Source organism: Chaetomium strumarium (assembly GCF_033439665.1).
Source record: "Chaetomium strumarium strain CBS 333.67 chromosome Unknown B0T15scaffold_6, whole genome shotgun sequence".
Classification (NCBI taxonomy): domain Eukaryota; kingdom Fungi; phylum Ascomycota; class Sordariomycetes; order Sordariales; family Chaetomiaceae; genus Chaetomium; species Chaetomium strumarium.
The window spans coordinates 576889-597319 of NW_026944434.1; the positions used below are offsets into that span (position 1 = coordinate 576889).

The following is a 20431-nucleotide window of genomic DNA, read 5'->3' on the forward strand; positions in this document are numbered from 1 at the left end:
CAAAAAGTCTGATGAGATTGACGAGGGCATGTTTCAGTATTTCCGCCACGTCCTACGCTACCTTTCCCCGAAATCTCTAGGTTCTACTACCAAGGGACAAGGTGCAAAAATCGAACTTCTGGGTTCCGTGAAAATCATACCGCGATTTGGTTGCACCATAAGATGAGAGAGGCACGCAGTTGTGGAGGCAGCATTACTACGGAGTCTCGACCGACTTCCGGAGGTTCTTTGAAGTAGTTACATGCTGCTCTCTTTTGACAACGCTAACTTATAGGTAAACGGCTCCTCAAGCGAGAAGAGGATTTCAGCTGGCATATCTAATGTGAGCGGATTCTGTGGGAGTTTCATTCCAAGAAGTTGATAACGTTAATCAAGACCGGCGTGAGCCGCACTCTATTCTGCAAGATCTACTAAGGATAGCAGATGCCTCCGTAACCTGATTAAAGCACATGTAAAAGCGTGACAACGCCGTGCTAGAAGTCCAAGCCGCGAAATCCCTGAACAAAACACAGAAGTTCCCGAAACCGCTTTTGCAGAAAATACCCGCCTCCCAGACGCTGTGAAGGTACTAGTACTAACAGAAATCAAACAAGCCTCCCAACAAACCCCTACAAAAAGCACACAACCTATAATCCCAAAGCACCTAAATATCAGTGAGACACCGCCGCCTTGAGCCTGCAAAGCAGCGGCTTCTTCTCCCACAGAACAAAGGCCTTCTGGTCCGTCCAGTCCCTGCTCTCGTCCAGCAACTCGAGATCGAAGCGGAAAAAGAGCCGCGCCAGGACGAGGCGCATCTCGTGCAGCGCCATGTTCTGGCCGAGGCAGTTGCGCGGGCCGTACCCAAACGCCTGCAGCGCCTCGCGCCGGTCGTCCGCGTACCGCGACCGGCTGTCTGTCGTTGTTGTCGGTAACCAGCGCTCGGGCGCGAAGGCGTCCGGGTCCGCGAAGTTGGCCGGGCTGCGGTACGTCGAGTAGTGGTGCACCGACACGCGCGTGCCGCCGCCGACGAACTTGTCCAGCAGCACCCTGCCCTCGGCCGGCACGACGCGCGGAACGCCGACCGGCACGGGCGGGTAGAGGCGCAGGGCCTCGTTGATGCAGGCGTTCAGGTACGGGAGCGAGGCTACGCTGTCCATGGTGATGTCCTCCTCGGTGCGGTGGTGGGCGCGGATTTCCTGGGTTAGCAGCGCCAGCTTGTCGCGGTTGGTCAGCAGGTAGTAGGTCAGGCCGGACATGGCGGTGCCCGTCGTCTCGCTGCCCGCCAGCATGAAGACGTCGGCGTGGCAGTACATCTCCTCGCGGCTGAGCTGCAGCTTGCCCTTGACTTTGAGCACCATGTTCCAGATGTCGGGCTTGTCCGACCCCTGCGCGAGGCGCTTGTCGACGCGCTCGGCCGAGTGTTTGAAGTGGTTGTATTTCATGTCCTTGACGAACTTGGGCTCGAACAGCTGGAAGAGCGTGTTCAGCAGCGGGTAGTACTGGATGACCTGGGCGATGGGGATGGCCTTGACCGAGTCGAAGACGGCCTGCACCCACTTCAGGTAGGTCTTGTCCTCGAGCTGGGCGAACGACTGTCCAAAGGTCAAGTCGCTCATGATGTCGAATGTGGTGAGTTGGTACAGCATGCACATGTCGACTGGTTGCCCAGCGCCCACCATCTCGTCGAGTTTTGAAACAAGGAGGTCGACGTGTTCCCGGAACAGCGGTTCCTGACTCTTCATGGCCCGCTCCGAGAAGGCCGGCGCGAAGACACGGCGGTACCGCCGATGATCTTCGTGCTCAGCCGCACTGTTGATGCCATATACACCTGCAAACGGAGAGTCAGCAGGCTGCTTCCGCTTTTCGCACTGGAGAAGGGAGGGTGGGTGGTACGAACCGTTGGCGGGTGTCACAAACCATTCCCTGGCTTTGGGGAACTCCCTTCTACCCGTCCTATCCTGGTTATGGATAGCCTTCCACGCCGTTGTCCCTTCGTCGACGTAGCTCAGGTCATTCGGGCTGTAGCGAACCACCGGCCCATATCGAGCGTGGAGGCTATGCATCCATTGTACTTGGGTTCCCTTGACACAGGCGACCCAAAACGGTATGCGGCTCACAGCGCACGAGACGGGGCCCGGGAAGTTGGCAAGGTGGTGGAACGTGAGAGAGTAGATGACACTGGCGAGGAAATAGAAGATAAGAAGTGCTGCTGTTGCGGCAAGACTTGTGGTCAGTGTAGGCGTGGTAATATGCTCCAACAGAAGGGCGTAGAGCGTGTGTGATACTGTTGGTGAAGACATGCTGTTATGGTGCCTGTCCCTTCGGACTGAATTCTAATGGAGTTATGCACTAACGATTCGGCGATGTGATCAGAGGAGGGGAACAGAACAGAGGGGATGTCAGCGGCGGGGGGATGAAAGGAATTTAACGTATGGACTCCTGATTCCGAGGCCATGGGGGCGGGAACACGCCGAGACGCTCCGCGCCACTGATCGCTGGCTTCCCTCACCGCGATGCCCACTTTGTTGTGAAAGCTTGGTGAACAAGAGCATCATGTGACAGCACACCGCTGCATAAGAGATTGATGCCCTGTATAGCACATCCAGGACACCGGGACAGCAAGGGGCAGGTCCCCTGGCGCCGCAACGAAACGATCGGGCCTTCTCCCCCCGCCGATGAGTCCCTGTGCATGTCTTCTGTGGGGAGTTATGAAAATCGAAGACAAGGTGAGGAAAACCAGTATTAGGCTCAAGGCGATATCCCTAGTCATGGCCCCCAAGTTTACTGGCTTCTGAATTGCTGACAGTTCAGTACTCTCGTGCCTTTAGGATTCCCCCCGCCTCTCGGAAAAAGACGGCTCGGGTTGCTTGCAATGAAGCATCACGAGGGAGACCAACTTGAGCCCAATGGACACACGCAAATTTCAACCTCTGACGATCTTCGTCAGCAAAGCAGGGTCCAAGCTGACGATTGAACCGGTCTGGCTCCGCCGCTCACCGTGTTGACTCACCAGTCCAAGGCCTCAACCGTCAATCATCGTGAATCTTTTCCGAGCCAATATTCCGCTCACCGGTAAACTCCTAACCATGGGACGAGACGAGCAGGAAGGAACAATGGCGTCGGTGGAGTGCCGCTTCCTGACTGCGGCGGGTAGGCGGAACCCAATGGCACCGAATCCGATCTGGCCGCAGCAAGGACAAGGGTTGCAGCGACCCGGCGGCATGGTGTCGGGTCTCGCTTTGTGCTCGCTTCCTGAACCTGCCAATGATCGTTCGCACCACGGCAGGGGGCCCCTCCAGGCACAGACATCCACTGTCCATGGCCGTTTGGAGATTCGCCGACAGAACTGCCTGTCTCGGCAAGAAGCAATGAAAGGCCCGCCGGTTCAGCTTCCATCTGCCTTCCAGAACGGGCGGATTGTCGAAATGACGTAACATCGAGGAGCTTGAACATTCCCTGAATAAAGTCGATTCCTCTCGCGATAAAACGCCGGCGTGTATCAGGGAGAACAGGCACAATATCCAGCCCGGGATTTCTTTCCCTCTTGATGGCTATGAATTTGTGTAAGCCTCCAGAGCATGTCATGCTCTGCTCAAAGCAGTCTTGTAGTGTATGCCCTAGTAGTATTGTACTGTACCAACTGATATGGAAGATTATATCTGGACGGATAACTCAGATCATAACACAGATCATAACTGTTACAGCCCGATCAAAGCCCCTAACCCTGACTGGCTTTAAATAGATGCATCGGCAATGCTTCGGCAAGTTTCCGACCACCCGAGATATACCTTGCAGGAAAAATGGCAAGTGGAAACGAGTCTGTTCATTTACCCGGCGGTCTGGCAGGTACGGAGGTACAAAACCTTTGAGTTAATAAAACCGGAAGGAACTGACTCCTTTCACAAGGTCCTTTCACAAGCAGCGGAGGGCTGGAGGCACAGCATAATATGGAAGAATCGAGACTTGTAGAACCAGCATCCTCCCGACAGGGAGCGAAAACAAAACGCTTGTGCATGCACGCTGAACTGCCTGGTTCCCTCATTCCCTCATTCCCACCGTGACATTGATTCCGAGCGCCAAACCAAAAAAAGACAACCCAAGTTTGACACCTCTTTCCAATGTTGGGTATCATTTCCCGGCGTCATTCACCTTTGACTTTTGCGGTAACAGCCGGACCGTCCGGCTCTTCTTGATCTCCATGCCGTGCGTCCCGAAATATCGCTGACTTTCATAACTCCAGTGCAGGGTGCCGCCCACGCACACGGCCAGGCCGTCCACGAACTTCTGCACATCCAGATCGACGGGCCCGCCCCAGCGTGGCACCTGACGGTACAGGGCGTTGAACCTGTCCGTCTTCTCGCGGCACATCTCGCCGGCCTTGTCGAAGGCCTGCTGCACATCCAGCTGGAACTGCTTCATGATGACGGTGATGAGGTTGTGCTCCACGTCACAGGCCGCCTGCTCCTTGTTGTACGAAAGTATGTCCTGCACAAAAAGAGATGTGAGCTCATGTTTTACTGCTACTACTGTAGTATGTGCGATCGGAACAGGGGTGCAGACTCACATTGGCAACGAGGATCAGGTCGGTGGCGAGCGTGAACAGCTCTTCGATGATCGGATGCTCCCTGATCTCGTCTGGTATGTCCAGGTCCAGCTCACACATGACAAGCGTCGATGGGGCGCCAGAAGTATCCCGACGCAAGACGATATAGTTGTCAGCGTCAAGGACCTTCGACACTGCCCGGTTTTCCGCCTGCCGCGCAACCGCCTCGACATAGTCGACCCACGTCTTCAGAAACCGTCGCCGGAAAGTCTCGGTGTATGTCTTCGGAAGCCGCAGCCAGAATCTGTCCCCTTGAATCAGCTTAGTGCCGGAGAAGTAGAAACAAGGGAGGAGAGCATACTGTCGTGCAACCTCGCCGCCAACCCACTCCCCTTCCGGCCGGGGCTTGTCGGGGTAAGTCATGGCGTCTGTCAGAACCCGGGCTTGGTTCCAGACCTCTTCCGGAGTGGCCCCGCCATCGGAATACTCGTCAAACATGAAGAAGAGGTGCATGATGTCGCATCCCGACCGCACTTGCTCTGTATTTCCCAACACCGTGTCAGTAGACCATTTTCCACCCCTAGTGTGGGAAGATCAGGGAGTCTGTTCCTCACCCCTCGACAACCGTGCATAGCACATGCCCGCCAGAAGGTCTATCCGTATAGTAGTTAGCAAAACACTGTGCGTCTTCTCCAATTCAGTAGGGTGGCCAGAAGCTTACTGAGTTTGCCCTTATCATGTATCCGCCGCTGCGTCTCCGGGTCGAAGGCGCCGAAGCTCGCAGTCCATTGCAGACACTCCTCCTCGAGGTCGGCCAGGTGGGGACTGACCATCCGCGGCCATTGCCAAATCTCCTCGAGAGGCGGCAGCCGGATCTCTGGCGTGGTTGTTGTCCCGGGCATTGTGGCTGTCTTTGTCTGTGAGAACCGGAGCAAACCTGTTGCCCTTCGTCTTGCGGGCTCGCGTCACAGACGCCCAGAGCTTAAGAGAAGACGAGGAACCATCGAACGATCCCATGGTATCTCTGATGTCCACTCCCCCGCCCGATCAATCGTCTCGGTCTTGTTGCCCGTTAACGTTACCAGACCGCTCAGCGGGGCGCTTCTTCACATGCCCCCGGGAGGCCATCAGGGGATGCGATAGCCAACGGGGCCGACCATCACTCCATGGCGATACGAAACCCCCTAATTCACTCATGGTCAGTCAATGACAATCGCTTTTATTGCTGGCCCCATCACGGGTGCGGAGGCCTGCTCGACGTTTCCACTATGCCCGGGGGGCAGAACTCCCTCGCTGCAACCTGTCTCCGCTCCGAGCTTCCTTCACAAGAACAATGCCCTTGTCCTTGTTCCGATAAGTCTATGATAGTGGAGCGAAAACATCAAAAATCCTGGTTGATGTCGGATGAGATGGAACTCGTGCCAGGGCCCTGGTAGCGGAATTCCTTGGTAAGAAGGAGGCACCTCGACGGCCAGAGAAACTCGATCCCAAGATTGGAGAGCATCTTTAACAAGTGTAAGGTGTCGAGACACAACAATAGCGTAGCCAATCCATGGGATATCGGCGTTTGGAAACGTCAAGCTTCATGGCGTACATTACTATACTACCAAAAAGTTCGTCGTCGGAACACCTGTCAACGCATAACCCTACTACTCATATCCTCACATCCGGCGCTAGGAACCAACCGCAGTGAACGGTCACTAGCGTAACTGCATGTGTGGTGCGATAACTCTTCAACCCCTTGTGTCAAGACAGGGGATTGCCAAGTTTGCCTCAGCCAAGCCATCAGCTCCATCCGCCCCATCAATCAAACGGTCGTTAGTGGCCCGTTCGGCACATTCGGGAACGAGAAAGGGCGAGGAAACACGGATAAGGACCCGAGCCCAGCACCCGAGAAGGGAGATTTAATCCCCCCCCCCCGCCCCCCCCCCCCACAGCGTCCCGAAAGTGCATATGTAGATGTATGGTGTCATGCCAAACTGTAACCTCGTCTGCGACCAACGCGTTCCCTGCGATCAGCACAGCTCTTACCCTTTCCCGACAGCGAGGCAGGAAGGCGGCGCAGCTGCCATGCACTCTGCTTCCTGCAGGAGATGGAAAACAATTCTTGTCAACGTAACCACTCTTACTCGTTATTCGGTTTGAGAGGATTACGAATTCTCGGCGCCTGATCGTCATTGGCCAATTGAAATTTTTGCCTTTGCTTTTTTCTTTCATTCTTCTTGGGTCGCTTTGGGGGCGAGGACACCAAAGCTGAAGAACCAACAATGGAAAAAGGGGATGGGAGTTGTTGACCCGAGCATTGTCTTTTCTGCAGGACGCCCCCAAAACACGTGGGCAGAAAGAAACGTGGGCTGAATTACCACTTGAAAAGATGCAAGTTTTGCTTTTGTCTCTTTCCTCGCACCGGACCTATGTTACATCGCAAAGACAGAAGGAGACTAGAATGTGAAATGTGAAGTTCCATACATGTTACATACACGTACAGGGAATTCACTTTTTGTTTATAGCGCCGTTTCCTAATCGTTATGTAAACACCCGCGGATCCTGCCCCCGGAGACTAGTTGCCGACGGCCAGGCCCAGACAGGACGTGGACAGTCCCTGTTCGCCCGCCCACTCTCCTCCGCCCCATACCCTTGCCCGCCCCCAACGGCCGCCTATTCCTCCTCTGTCTTGGCCGAATCGGCATGTGGAGATGAGGCGTAGTGTATCAGGCATCGGATGGGCAAAACGGACCACAACGTTATCATCGACTAGTCGTGAAATAGAAACTGGTATGCATTGATGACTGCTGTGACTGGGGCCGTGGATGGCCTTTTTTTTGAACCTGAAAAGAACCTGCCGCCCGGAAGATTTTGAAATTAAGGAAGGGTACCGATAATAACAATAATGACGAGAGGCAGCACAGCCCGCTCAGAACATTTCCCGGCGGCCCGTGGGCTTGTTCGTGCCGGCCTCGGTGGACGACATGTTGTCGTACTCGACCGTGTAGGCGTCGGTGCGGCGGACGGTGTGGGAGTTGAGGGGCTTGATGTCGCGGTCGCTGTCGTGGTCGTCGCCGTAGGCCGGGGCGCCCTTGACGTCGGCGCTGCTGCCCAGCTTGCTGTGCCCGCTGCGGCCGCCCATGCCGCCCATGGCGTAGGACCCCTTGCTGTTGCCCGTCCGGGACACCCTGCGCACCAGCGGCCGGTAGAAGGGGATCGACGCCGCGATCACCGTGGCCGTGACCTCGGCTACCAGCCAGATCAGCACTATCGCCGTGCCGTGTGTGAAGTCGACGTTGCGCGAGACGGCGGGGATCGTCGAGGACTTGTAGATTCCGACCACTCCGGCGCTGCAGAAAAATGAATCATTTTTGTTAGTCTTGTTCTGGGATGTCACCGCCTTTTACTACTACTAGTACTAGTAGTAGTAGTTTGCTTCGGTCTAGGAGTAATGATGATCACTTACACCACACCGAGGCTCATCGAGGCAATGACACCAATCTTCTCGCGCTTCTTCATCTGCAGGTTCCAGATGACGACGGTGGGGAAGGCCGTGAGCACCAAGTCCATGACGGCCGAGTAGCCGGCGGCGAAGACGCCGAGCCCAATGACATGGTCGCCGGCCACGCAGCCGGGTGTCGGGGGCACGGCGCACTGGAAGAACTGCACGATGGAGATGGACAGCATGGACGCGTTGATGGTGGCCAACATGAACCACAGCGCCGCCTTCTGCCACGGCTGGGTGACCAGCCGCAGCAGCGTGATGATGAAGGACGACTTGGACACGGCCACGGAGAGCACGGCGAAGAACTGGCCAATGGGCAGCAGGTAGAGCAGCTGCGGCAGCAGCGTCATGTCAGTGAGGTCGCTCACATGCTTGCCCAGACCGAGCTTGGTGCAGTAGATGGAGATGATGACGAAGACCAGGAAGAGCAGCTGCAAGCGGTGATTGTTCGATAGCGTCAGTAACTAAGCTTGGTAGGTATGCGTTGTCTTGGTCGCAGTGGAGCTTGGCGCATGCCAGCCAGCCCGAAGGTGGCTAGCATCATTCGTGATCGGGACTCGGGAAACATACCCATGAGAAGGCCAGGATGGCGTCGTCGATGCCGACCTTGGTGCCCAGCGCCTGCTTGCAGTAGAAGCGCAAGCTCATGAAGCAGAAGGATGCCACGGTGCACACGACCATGGTAATGGTCATGGGCGGGCCGTTGTCGTCGGAAGCCATGGTGATGGTGAAGGACGGACCGCTCCGGGCACACGGGGATCGAAGAACGAGTGTCTGCCGGACGAAGAAGATGAGCTTGGCTTGCCTCCTCGAAACGTACGGGACGAGTCCATGGGCGGCGAGTGTCCGAATCAAAAGAACGTTAAGTACTTCTAGGCTTTGCCCCCAATCTTGGAGTGGCAATGGCAGCCGGTTACAGACTGAAGGATTTCGACTCTCTTCCCGAGCGAACATGTCACATCCAAGATTCCAATTCCCCCGTATCCCCCCTCCGCCCCCCCGCGTTTCTGGTCCAACGCTACGCTCAACGTCTCAACGGCCTCGCGATGACCAATCGGGCATATAAGCGATATGCAGATTTTCTTTAAGATGCGTCGGGAGTCACTTCCCGTGCGCGGTAATTTCGAGGCCTTCATCATTGTGTCCCGTGTCTGGCCTGTCTGTCAATCGCTGCGGGAATGCGGTGGGGCCCCATGTGCCAATCGGATGGCCAGGCCGCATCCCCGGCCCCTGATGCTCTCTCCTGGACCTCGCAGGAACGCAGTAACCCTCATCCCTCCCATCTGCATTGGCCCCTCACCTGATGAGACGTCCACTGTTCCTTTTGATGCAGCCACGCTGCCGTGCTGCTGCTGCTGCTGCCCTTTGGCATTCGCTTTCTCGCGTGGCAGAAGCAACTCGGTGCGACTGTGACTGCTACCCTTCTTACCTTCTTTTTATATCATTATTCCGTTACAAATCCCACGTGGCACGCGGGAGAGACTGTTAGGTAGTAGGGAGGACAGCTTGGGACAAGATGGGCGCCGTCGTTTCATTCTTGGAGAGCACCTTGGTGGTGGGCATTGTTGTCGTGGGTTTCTACTGGGCATACCGCGCCGTGCTGCCCAAGCCGCTCAAGGGCATCCCGTACAACCGCAATGCCGTCGACAAGCTGTTCGGGGATGTCCCCGAGATGATCGGTTATGTGATGCGCACCAAGCGTATCTTTGTAAGTTCAAAACTGCCGGGTCATGGGCTGCACCCCACCGCGTAACCTACCTGCTAACGAGGCGACAGTGCTGGTTGACCTCGCTGACATCGCGGCACCAAAGTCCCATCATACAAGCCTTCGTCCAGCCGATGGGACTACCATGGGTGGTGGTGACGGACCCGTATGAGAGCCAGGACATCCTCCTGCGGCGGACCAAGGAGTTCGACCGCAGCGGCTTCTTTGGCGACTTGATCGGCGGCATCCTGCCGGAGCAGCACATCCAGTTCACCTCGAACGATGACCGCTTCAAGAAGAACCGCAACCTCATCAACCACCTGATGGCCCCGACCTTCATCACCCAGGTGCTGGGGCCGTCGCTGTACAAGGCCGTCTCCACCATGATCAAGGTGTGGGAGCTCAAGTGCAGCATGGCCGAGGGCCGCCCGTTCCTCGCCCACCACGACATCACCTACATGGCGCTGGACACCATCTTCATGGCCATGTTCGGCCACCCGGAGGCTGACAGCAACACGACCCGGCGCCTGCAGGCCGTGTCGCAGCTCAGCGACCTCAAGCTTCCCGCCAGCGTCGACGAGCCCGTCGAGTTCCCGGAGGGCGACATCCCCGAGATCTTCTCGGCGGCGCTGACGCTGGCGAACTCGGTCACCGACACGCAGCTGTCACCGGCGCCGCGGCTGACCTCGTGGATCATCCGCAAGTTCCCCTACATGCGCAAGGCCACCGCCATCAAGGACCAGTACATCCGCGACAAGGTCGACGAGTCGGTGCGCAAGATCCACAGCGGCGACGAGGACCCGCACACGGCGCTGCACTCGGTCCTCCTCCGCGAGCGCGACGTCGCCGCCAAGGAGGGGCGCAAGCCCGACTACTACAAGCGTGGCATCGCCGACGAGTTCTTCGGCTTCATGCTGGCGGGGCACGACACGTCCGCCACCACGGTCGCCTGGGGCGTCAAGTTCCTGGCCGACCACCCAGAGGCGCAAGACCGGCTGCGAGCGGAGCTGCGGGCCGCACTCCCCGACGCGGCGCTGGCCAAGCGCACGCCGACCTACGCCGAGCTGGCCAAGGCGCACATCCCCTACCTGGACGCCGTCGTCGAGGAGGTGCTCCGGCACGCCAACACCATCGCCTTCGTGGTGCGCCGCGCCCTGCAGGACACCACCGTGCTGGGGCGCGCCATCCCCAAGGGCACCGACGTGTTCCTGATGGCCAACGGCGCCGGCTACCTCGAGCCCAACATGCGGCTGTCGGACGCCGAGCGCAGCCCCGGCGCGCGCCGCTCCGATTCTTCGTCCAAGGGGGCACTCACGGGCCTGTGGGACGACGCCGACATCTCGGCCTTCAAGCCGGAGCGCTGGCTCAAGACCGACCGGGACTCGGGCGCCGAGGTGTTCGATGCCATGGCCGGCCCGCAGCTGGCGTTTGGCCTGGGCCCGCGCGCCTGTTTCGGGAAGCGCTTTGCCCTGCAGGGGCTGAAGATCCAGTTCGCGCTGATTGTCTGGCACTTCCACCTGCACCAGACGCCCAAGGCGCTGAGTGGCTATGATGCCGTGCAGCGGTTTGCGAGGGAGCCGACGCAGTGTTTTGTCCGGTTGAGCAATGCCAATCTTTGAGGCGGTGGGTGATTTTTGTTCGGCTTCGCTTCGTCGGAACTTGCAAAAGCTCCCTATTAACACCTATGAGATTGGGCACTCGATTCAGTCTTCAGATTTTGTTTGCGGAAGGGGGGAGAGGGGATACCTGATGATGTTTTTGTCGCCAATGTCGGTCGAAGTTTCCTTTTGTGTGCAGTTCATGTACTGTGTTTGTGGAGGTGAAAGTGGAAAGAGGCTCGCCCTCCAAGGACAGAGAGACCTGTGGGTGGTTAAAGAGTCCATGTGCGGGCGGTCTGAAAAGGTGGCGGCCGCCTGGAAGTGTGAGCGGTGTGAGGGGTGGGAGCGTCGATCTGACTCCATGGAACAGAACCCCGGCCGAGAAGCCTCATGCGCAGGGCGAACAAGTGGATATGGAGTGACGCATCAGTCGTGTATAAATTTCATTGATTCTAGATACCATCATCGTTGACTACTGTACATAAATAAGGTAGTATACTTTGCTGAATACCATTTCCTGCTTGATCATTTTGGCATTTGTGCCAGGTCATTACCCCGTTACATGTTTGTACTGTACAAGACAAGGTGACAACTGGCACCAAAGGATTCGTAATTCGTATGCTTGAAGTGTACTCAGAGCTCGGGTATCGGCTTGTGAATTCTCATGTCAGCACTGCTTGTTTGCGGGCCTTGTCCGACAAGAGCCGCCCATTCATTGTCCGCAGTTCAATTCGCACGATCTCAGGCGTCAGGTCGCCAATCGGCTAAAATCGGGTGAGGGCTCGGATGGGAGATTGGCCAAGTTGCATCCACGACTCATCGTTCCGCCACCTACTGAAACATGTCAACGGATGAGCAAGCCAGGGTCCCTTCCGAGTTCTCTGCCACAGATTCGCCGGAATAATGCACCGCCCTGACTACCCGCACTACCGTGTTGGCCGATGGAGTGCCATAAAACCTCAGCTGCTGGATGGACTCCTACCTTGAAGCATCCACTGTCGGCACTGACTTCTGCGGGTCCGTCATTACACGTGTAGTGGGTTGAGTCTGGAAGGGACTAGGGAGACCGAACTGCCCTAATACTCATTATATTTGTCAAAGGCTACCTGGCATAAAGCTGTCCAAAACCAGAAAGTGTGCTGCGGCGTCGAAAATAGAGACGAAGTACATAAGCAATGCTTCTCTACCTCTTGGCCTACTACTGGCCATTCTATCACCGTCTGAAAGTGATATCTCTAGTCCATGTCTCTCGGGCCACTTGCAAGTTGGGAGGCTAGGACCGGGACAGACCCCGTATCAGACTCAGAATCTAGTCGTTTAGTACTGCCTGTGCATTATAGGTGCGCCCAGACCTCACTCACCCTTTACACCTTCTTGACAGAAGGCGTAGAGAGTCCAGCACAATCTCTCAACGGTCACCTTCTTCGCCGCTGCTAAGCTTGGCAAGATTCGCCAAGAATCTTAAATGGCAACCTTGGCTCTGCAGAGCTACGTTGTGTGTCGTGGTACAATGCTGTAAGTGGTGAAGAACTCGGTAACCATCTCGAGAAATTTGGCAAGGGGGCCATAGGCTCCTTTACGGCTTACATCGGATTCTAGTTGCCCGAGCTCGGGTTTGAGACTTTGAGTGATAGCTACTAGTCGCCATGACAGGACTAGTTAGTACACAAATAATGCTTACCGCTCATAGATATCACATCCGCACGTTTCCGGAATAGAGATTCAAATTAAGGTCGAAGGTAAGTTGGTTCCCCCAACCCGGTACCCGGCATTACGGCCACGAGTACCTTCTCATCACATGCACAGCAGCCCAATGAGCGCACCATCCTTGCGGTTGGGCTCCAGGTACCCTAAGTACCCTGCAGCAGATCACTGCAAACTCAAACTCCACTTATTCCAGGATCGAGATGCCTTCTCAAGGTACCAGGAGTCTCCGGCCACCCAGCTCCGATGACCATCCTGGTCGTCATATCCGTTTATCCTCTCTTAACAAGTTGACAACATCCATATGAGAGTGGCAACGTTGGCGTTTGTCAAGGCTCCAGTCGGAGTATCTGCTGATGTGATGAGATTGCAGCTGGGTGAACGTCGAGGAGGCCCGATGGTGACTCCCATTCCCTGTGACCCACGTAAACAGCCGTCGAACAAGCCACCGGAAGCTGTCGGTCACACCGCTTGTTAGCACCTGGCGCCATCTCGTCCCAATTAGCCCGCCCGTACACGATGTCGGTCATGAAAATGTTGGTTTTCCCGGGCTTCAAGCCCCCAAAAGTCGGGAAGTGCACTCATTGGGACATTAACTACCTAGTGCGGGGGAGCAGCGTGGTATTTTTGACAAAGCTGGTGATGATCATCCTTGAGCTGGAAGTTGGGCTGTCACCGGAAGAACTGCTTGGTTTTATAAATGGTGAAACATTCCGTTGGCGCTTGCATATGGCTTGGTATCGCCCAGTAAGAATCATGAACACCACGCCTGTGCAAGCTTCAAGTCTCACTCATCCCCTGCACTCCTCGATGCTGAAAGAGAGTGTCGGACCGACGGAGGCGACGGCGTTGGGAGTATCCGTGGTCAGTAATGATATAGATAATAGGAGAGGGTATTGAGAGTCTAAGGACAAGACAAACAGCGAATCTCTAGCACCGGGGTCGCAGTGATATGACAATCTCGAAGCATGGCGTGGTTCTTGCTTTCCCACATTACTATGCCCATGACTTACAGTCAAGCGGCGTTTGTTGCCTGCATATCATACACCCTCTATCTTGTTGCCCGATCGATCTACCGGTTGTTCTTCCACCCACTCCGACACATACCTGGACCCAAGCTGGCGGCGGTGACGGAGTGGGTGGAGACCTACTATCAGTGCTTTAAGGGCCCCGGCGGGCAATTCTTCAACGAGCTGAGGAAGTGGCATGAAGAATATGGTAGGACTGGACCGGGAGAAGACCTCCCACCCCTGGAGTCCAGACCGCGCCAGCTCACAGTCCTATGCTATGTAGGGCCAATTGTCCGCATCGCTCCGAATGAGGTCCATATTCAAGATCCAACCTTCTACGATGTTCTCTTCTCGCAGTCTCGCCACTGCGACAAGCGGAAGGACTTTGCGCATCGCTTCAACAACGAGATGTCCGGGTTCGCGACTCCGGAACACGACATTCATCGCATGCGCCGGGCCGCCATCAACCCCTTTTTCTCCAAGAGGAAGATCGCCCAGTACGCACCCCACATCCAGCGGCACATGGACCGGCTCGTCAACAGGGTCAAGTCGGAGTTTGTGGGCAATGACAGCATCTTGAACCTGAGTGATATGTGGAGCGCCTTTACCGCGGACGTTGTAGTGGGCTACATTTTTGAGAAGCCCTACGACTTTATTCTGTCTCCCGACTTCCGAGCCGCGTTCACGGATGCCACGTTCGTCACAACCTTACACCATGTAGACGTCAACCTAACTGCTAACAGTTCTCTAGGATGGCTCTGATGAAGCCCGTCCACTGGATCACCTTCTTCCCCTGGCCGTTCAAACTCGCAAAGATGCTCCCCGGCCGGCTGGTGCGATCCATCTCCTCCACCCTGGGCGCCGTCATCGAGTACCAAGAAGAAATGAAAGACCAGATCCTGTGCGCCAAAGCGGCGGTTCACGCATCCGCTACATCCAAGAAGAAGAAGAAACCCTCCCCTTCCGAACCACAATCCCTCTTCACCGCCCTCCTGCAATCCGGCCTCCCCCCCTCCGAGCTCTCCACCAAGCGGCTACAGCAGGAAGCCCTGGCCCTCATCACGGGCGGCATGGAAACCACCATGTACGCGCTCTCCCGCTGTTGCTACTACGTGCTCTCAAACCCAGCCATCCACGCCAAGCTGCGCGCCGAACTGCTGACCGCCATCCCGGACCCGGACCCCGACCAGCCCTTCCCGCCGCTCGAAACCCTCGAGCAACAGCTCCCCTACCTCACCTGCGTGATCACCGAGGCCCTGCGCTTCACCCCGGGCGTGCTGTCGCGCACCCCGCGCCTCTCCCCGACACCCATGGTCTACCACCACCACCACCACCACCACCACCACGACGGCAGCAGCAGCAGCACGGCCTCGTCGTCGTCGTACCACATCCCCGTCGGCTGCGTCGTCAGCATGGACAACTACTCGGTGCTGACCGACCCGTGGCTGTTCGGTCCGGACCCACTGGTCTTCCGCCCGGAGCGCTGGGAGGCAGGAGGGGGCGACCCCCGCGCACCGGACGGCAAGCCCCTGCGGGGGTATCTCGTGTCGTTTGGTAAGGGCACGCGCAGCTGTGCGGGGCGGGAGCTGGCGTGGGCTGAGTTGTATATCGGGTTGGCGACCTTCTTTCGGAGGTTTGAGTGTCGGTTGTTTGAGACGGGCCCGGAGGCGGTGGAGGGGTATATGGATTGCTTTGTGCCGAGGCCGAAGCCGGGGACGAAAGGGGTGAGGGCTAAGGTCTTGAAGGCGGTGTAGGGGTCTAAATAAGGGGGGTTCTTGGTCGTTTGGCTGTTTTGGGGGTGGGGGTTTTGTGATTATGATTCCGTGGTGATGATCTCGGATTCTAGGGGGGGATTTTCTATTGAAAGGTCCATCTTATCGCTGCCAGGAAGAGGTTTGGAATAGCAGGCAAAAATGACTTCAATGACCGATTACATGTCTCTCTTTGACCGCGGCAGGTTGAACACAGAGGTCAGCATGAAATGTTCTAAGAATAAGCTAACCCAAGGCGATCGTTGACTTCGGCTGCGAGGATGCGGTCTCATCCCAGCAGAAAAGTTTAGCCAGGCTATTGTTATCCATTTGCTTAGACCCAGTTAGAGTTTCTTAGTCTTACCCAAGCATCTCGATACTCGATCGTGGAAGAGGAAAGACAGTAGCAGCATCCACTGTCCCGGACGACACCGCCGTGGTACAGAGGGGGTCACACAACGCGGTACAAGCCGCCTTCATACAGTAGTGAGAAATTCAACGCCAACCAGATTGCTTCAGTAAGCGCTTGCAAAATCCTGACACTCTCAATCGGCCCCTTGACGAAATCATGCCTCAAGCCCCCCGGGCCACCGCCAATGACGGAAACGGGAAGGGAGGATCCGATACACCCTACATAGTTGCCTAGGTCGAACCTTGAATCTCATCGAGGCTCTTTCCTCCAATGCGACCCTGGAATTATTTAGGGCAGGTTGTTATGGATCCTTGCCTTCTACTATCTACTCAGCATTTCTCATCCTTTTCCCCGTTCCGTAGCCTGTCATGGCCCCTGTTCGCTACCCAACAATGCCCTCATATTGGGTCGTATCGGGTCTAGTACTTACTTTCTTCTGGTCAACGTAGCTTGTCGACGCGGTGCTATTCGACGTACCAACGCCGACAAATTTCGTGCGCAGAGCGTACATGCGCGCTACGGTCCTTGGTAACTATGTCTACATCGACGGAGGAGAGATCTCACAGCTAGAGAACGACGCACCCGCGTTTGACTTCCGAAACGTGACCTTCTTCGACCCCAATACAAAAGAGGCGTACTGGCATATATCCACGGGGGACATCCCTCCATCGCCGCGAACCTCGCTCTGCACTGTCGGGTCTGAGGTGCCTGGCGGGGGCTACGATATGTGAGTTCGTCATCTTTTTTTCTTGGCCGACAATGTACACAATACATACAGACCCACCGATCGACGACGAATTAACCGTTTTCAGAGTTTTCTATTCGGAGGCTCAAACGAGCGCGACAAGTACCAGTACCAGGATGCTTACGTACTAAGCCTGCCAGCATTTGTCTGGACACAGGTCCCAACACCTCCGGCAGGGCCCCGATATAGCCAGTATGACTCCCCCGTGCGGCGATTGGGTAGTGTTTATTGGCTATATCCGCTAATAACTGCTGAATAGTGCATGCGTGGCCGCGGGTAACCGACAAGTCCTGAGTATTGGGGAGTCTGTGTTTGACTGGACGAAACCCGACCCTGCTCCTCAGGGGCTTCTTCTTTTTGACATGAGAACATGGACTTGGAAGGACTCTTACGACGCCAACGCTCCTGCTTACGAGCAGGCAGAGGTGATCAGAAACCGGTATAGAAGTGGGTGGGTACTTACTCAGTGTGCCCTTGCGTGCTACATTGCTACCGTGCTAGCACGTATGATCTACTAGTAATTACTAACTACGGAGAAAACCAGGGCACAAGAAAACGTTCAGTGGTCTTCAGAACGAGTGAAAGGGTTGTTCGTAACCGCATCCACATGTAGGCTGGTTTCTTCACTACGTCCTACTGACTACGGTAACTTGGATCTCTCATTAACATGGTGCACACAGCATCCCCTACACCTAGCAATACAAGCAGCGGGCCGGTCACGACAGCATCCGGATCCTTCCGTGGGAGCGATAGCTGGAGGCGTGGTAGGGGTGGTTGTTGGTGTGGCAATCCTTGCTACTGTTGGTTGGATACTAGTACTTCTCCGACAGCGCGCGAAAAAGCACGCTTCTTCCCCTCGATGTGGTGAGGACCACGACGCCGTGGGCAAAGAGGTGTGTTACAACAACGGGGCTGGAGGACGATATGATACGGGCCTTGCGACGACGGAAATGGATGGTGGTGGCAACGGCTACTCGGAGCTTCCGGTGTTCGCCCGACATGGGGGCAACCTAGTAGTACCCGGTGAACCAATAGTTGAGCTCGACCAATGTGCTATTCCGAGCGAATTGCCAGCGGATAGTTCACGGTGCTGAGCATGAGGAGGACGATATGGCACCCTTCTTGTTTTGTATCTAGAGTCTTTGACAGGATGTCATGTACAATACTACTAGTAGTACATACTACTCGAGTCGAAGTAATAGTACCCCATTGAAAGACCAACGCATGGCAAGCAGGACCTTATCAGACTCTAGTAGACGGTGATGCCCTTTATACATGAGTCTTCCTCAACAAAAACCCGTCATGCTGCAGCTTCTGAAACACCTGGTGAGGATCGTACTTCCTGGCGACGGCGCGCAGCCTGGCCACGTTGGCGACCCCGTAACCGGGCAGTGGGTTCTGATCGCGCGAGCAGTCGTTCATGTACAGAAAGTCTCTGCTGCCGCCGCCGCCGCCCGTCCGCCTCTTCCACTCATCTGTCGTGGCGATGGACACGCTGCGCACGAGGTCGTCGTCGGCTGGGTCTTCCCAGTCAATGAGAGTGGTCCACCCTGTTGTTTCGAACACAAATCCTATTAGCTCAGGGAATTCAGGGAATGAGAGCGAATCTTACAAGACATGCTAGACGGGCGCAGCCCCAGCGGATTCCCCCCGCCATCGACCCCCCGCTGCAGCATATTCGGCGTGACAGGCTGCAGCACAAAAGTCTGGTTCGCGCACGTCCTGGCATGGACGTCGACCGCGCGTTCCGCCCAGAAGCGGAACATATCCACATACAAGTCGGCGTCGACGACGGGCACCGTGGCGGCGCGGTAGTCATGGCGCTGCGGGGACAGGTTGGCCAGGCCGGTCGCGGCCTCGACCAGCGCCCGGGCCGAGAGGTTGGTCGGCGCCAGCACGGTGGCCAGCACGGGGATGTCGGCAAACGCGGCAAAGGCGCTGGGCCGCGTGGCGGCCGGCTGCGAGTAGATGAACCCTAGCGTGGTGGTGCCGTCGGGGAAGGCGAGGGCGACCACCGTGGCGCGCACGTCGGATGCGCCCGTGCTGAGCTGCCAGGCGGCGAGGGCGCGCAGCACTGATGCGGTTTCGGTCGCGGCGTAGGCTTGGATTTCAGCGTACACGGTGTGGATGGGGATGGTGGCTAGGTCGAAGCGGGTGACGATGCCTGGAAAAAGGGGGTCAGTCTCTTCTATCCTAGTCTGACAAAAGGTGTTCGTATTGTTGATAAGAAAAAAGGCGGGGATTACCAAAGTTTGGGCCGCCGCCCTTGAGAGCCCAGAATAGGTCCGCGTTCGCGTGGGCGTTGGCCTCGACGATGCTGCCGTTGCCCAGGACGACTTCAAAGTTTCGCACGTTGTCCGCGCCGAGGCCGTACTCGCCCGAGAAATAGGATAACCCACCTACATAGAAAAATACCAGCAAATGCTGCTGTTTAGTTGCTCCTCTCAAATTCTAACTGAAGTCACACTGCTTTGGAAAATAGGGTGTTCACATACCTCCGAGCAGGAACCCCCCCACGCCGAGACCAGGCAACCTTGCGCCGACGACCGTGACGTTGTATGGGTCCAACGCAGCGAGAACACTGCCCCATCGCTGGCCGGGCCCGACGCTCACGACAGACGCATCGGCATTGACGCGGAAGGCGTCGAGGCGCGAGAGGTCGATCAGCACGCCCGGCTGGCCGATGCTCGCCCAACCCGGGTTGGGCGAGTGGCCGCCGCTGCGGACGGCAAACAGCACCTGGAACTGCACGATGATCCGTAGCACGACCGAGAGCAGCCGGGCCGAGCTGGGCTGCACCACACACGACGGCGCCGCCCAACACGTTTCGGACCTGTATCCAAATGGTTAATGCTACTGGTATGTAGTTGGCTGTGTGTTTAGGAGGGCAGAATAGCCTGAATAGGTGTCGGTAGTATTGTACATACCAGTTGACTTCCACAAGGGTCTGGTTCGCCGGCGCGAGGGACACCAAGTCTGTGCCGAGCGCCTCCCGGGCGGCCAGGCAGGCCTTTGCCGCGGCCGTCGCAGCGTCCATGTTCCGGACTGATGCGGGCTTCCTTCTCGTTGGATTGTGGGGTAATTACTATGGTCTCGCAATCATCGAATTACCAGCTTGACGGGCTTAGTACCGAGAAGTCCAAAGCAGATGTGGGAAAGGTGAGCTGCTCAGTGTGTCGGTTGAGAACCATAGTACTTACTACCTACGTCTACCAGTCATCTGCCACCCATCTTCACTCTGGCTCTGGCGCCAGCAAAGCTCAGTGGATATATCGTCAGCAGTCGGTGACTGCCTGTCTCAGGCTGACAACGCCGCAACAAACGCTTGCGTCCCTGGTTGGGTCGCGAACTGTGTTACCATAGTGGGCTGAGTAGCGAGTGTCGTTGGCCCGAAGCAGTGAAGTGTCTGCAGTTGGCGCTATCACCAGTGAGATCCGAGTGGCGTGTGCCGATCTTGTGAGTCTGCAGGTTGGTACATGCACTGTAACCTCGGA

General features: G+C 56.5%; 6 protein-coding genes across 6 annotated transcripts; 2 read left to right on the top strand and 4 right to left on the bottom strand.

The window, feature by feature from the left end:
• Nucleotides 1-659: 659 nt before the first annotated feature.
• B0T15DRAFT_376491 (cytochrome P450) lies at nucleotides 660-2219 on the bottom strand (the record flags this gene model as incomplete). The annotated part of the gene is made up of 2 exons (XM_062864234.1): nucleotides 660-1807; nucleotides 1877-2219. Coding segments are annotated over 2 exons (1491 nt in total), but the record flags the coding sequence as incomplete, so codon positions are not given.
• Nucleotides 2220-3788: 1569 nt separating this feature from the next.
• B0T15DRAFT_559581 (isoprenoid synthase domain-containing protein) lies at nucleotides 3789-5424 on the bottom strand (the record flags this gene model as incomplete). The annotated part of the gene is made up of 4 exons (XM_062870512.1): nucleotides 3789-4464; nucleotides 4544-5061; nucleotides 5137-5175; nucleotides 5244-5424. The coding sequence occupies 4 exons, from the start codon at nucleotides 5422-5424 to the stop codon at nucleotides 4108-4110; spliced, it is 1095 nt and encodes a 364-aa protein (XP_062718767.1). The 3' UTR covers nucleotides 3789-4107.
• Nucleotides 5425-7436: 2012 nt separating this feature from the next.
• On the bottom strand, nucleotides 7437-8732 carry B0T15DRAFT_402368 (uncharacterized protein; the record flags this gene model as incomplete). Its single annotated transcript, XM_062865158.1, has 3 exons — nucleotides 7437-7857; nucleotides 7974-8443; nucleotides 8583-8732. The coding sequence occupies 3 exons, from the start codon at nucleotides 8730-8732 to the stop codon at nucleotides 7437-7439; spliced, it is 1041 nt and encodes a 346-aa protein (XP_062718768.1).
• A 571-nt stretch (nucleotides 8733-9303) lies between these two features.
• Nucleotides 9304-11378, top strand: B0T15DRAFT_260634 (cytochrome P450). The gene is made up of 2 exons (XM_062863323.1): nucleotides 9304-9720; nucleotides 9789-11378. Exons 1-2 carry the CDS (start codon nucleotides 9529-9531, stop codon nucleotides 11334-11336), a joined length of 1740 nt encoding a protein of 579 aa, XP_062718769.1. The 5' UTR covers nucleotides 9304-9528; the 3' UTR covers nucleotides 11337-11378.
• Nucleotides 11379-13740: 2362 nt separating this feature from the next.
• Nucleotides 13741-15796, top strand: B0T15DRAFT_260710 (cytochrome P450). Its single transcript, XM_062863324.1, has 3 exons — nucleotides 13741-14237; nucleotides 14313-14724; nucleotides 14781-15796. Exons 1-3 carry the CDS (start codon nucleotides 13988-13990, stop codon nucleotides 15781-15783), a joined length of 1665 nt encoding a protein of 554 aa, XP_062718770.1. The 5' UTR covers nucleotides 13741-13987; the 3' UTR covers nucleotides 15784-15796.
• A 2276-nt stretch (nucleotides 15797-18072) lies between these two features.
• On the bottom strand, nucleotides 18073-20363 carry B0T15DRAFT_260730 (uncharacterized protein). Its single transcript, XM_062863326.1, has 6 exons — nucleotides 20145-20363; nucleotides 19865-20051; nucleotides 19433-19770; nucleotides 19184-19336; nucleotides 18550-19101; nucleotides 18073-18487 (listed from the first exon to the last, which is right to left on the bottom strand). Exons 2-6 carry the CDS (start codon nucleotides 19972-19974, stop codon nucleotides 18207-18209), a joined length of 1434 nt encoding a protein of 477 aa, XP_062718771.1. The 5' UTR covers nucleotides 19975-20051; nucleotides 20145-20363; the 3' UTR covers nucleotides 18073-18206.
• Between the last annotated feature and the right edge of the window lie 68 nt (nucleotides 20364-20431).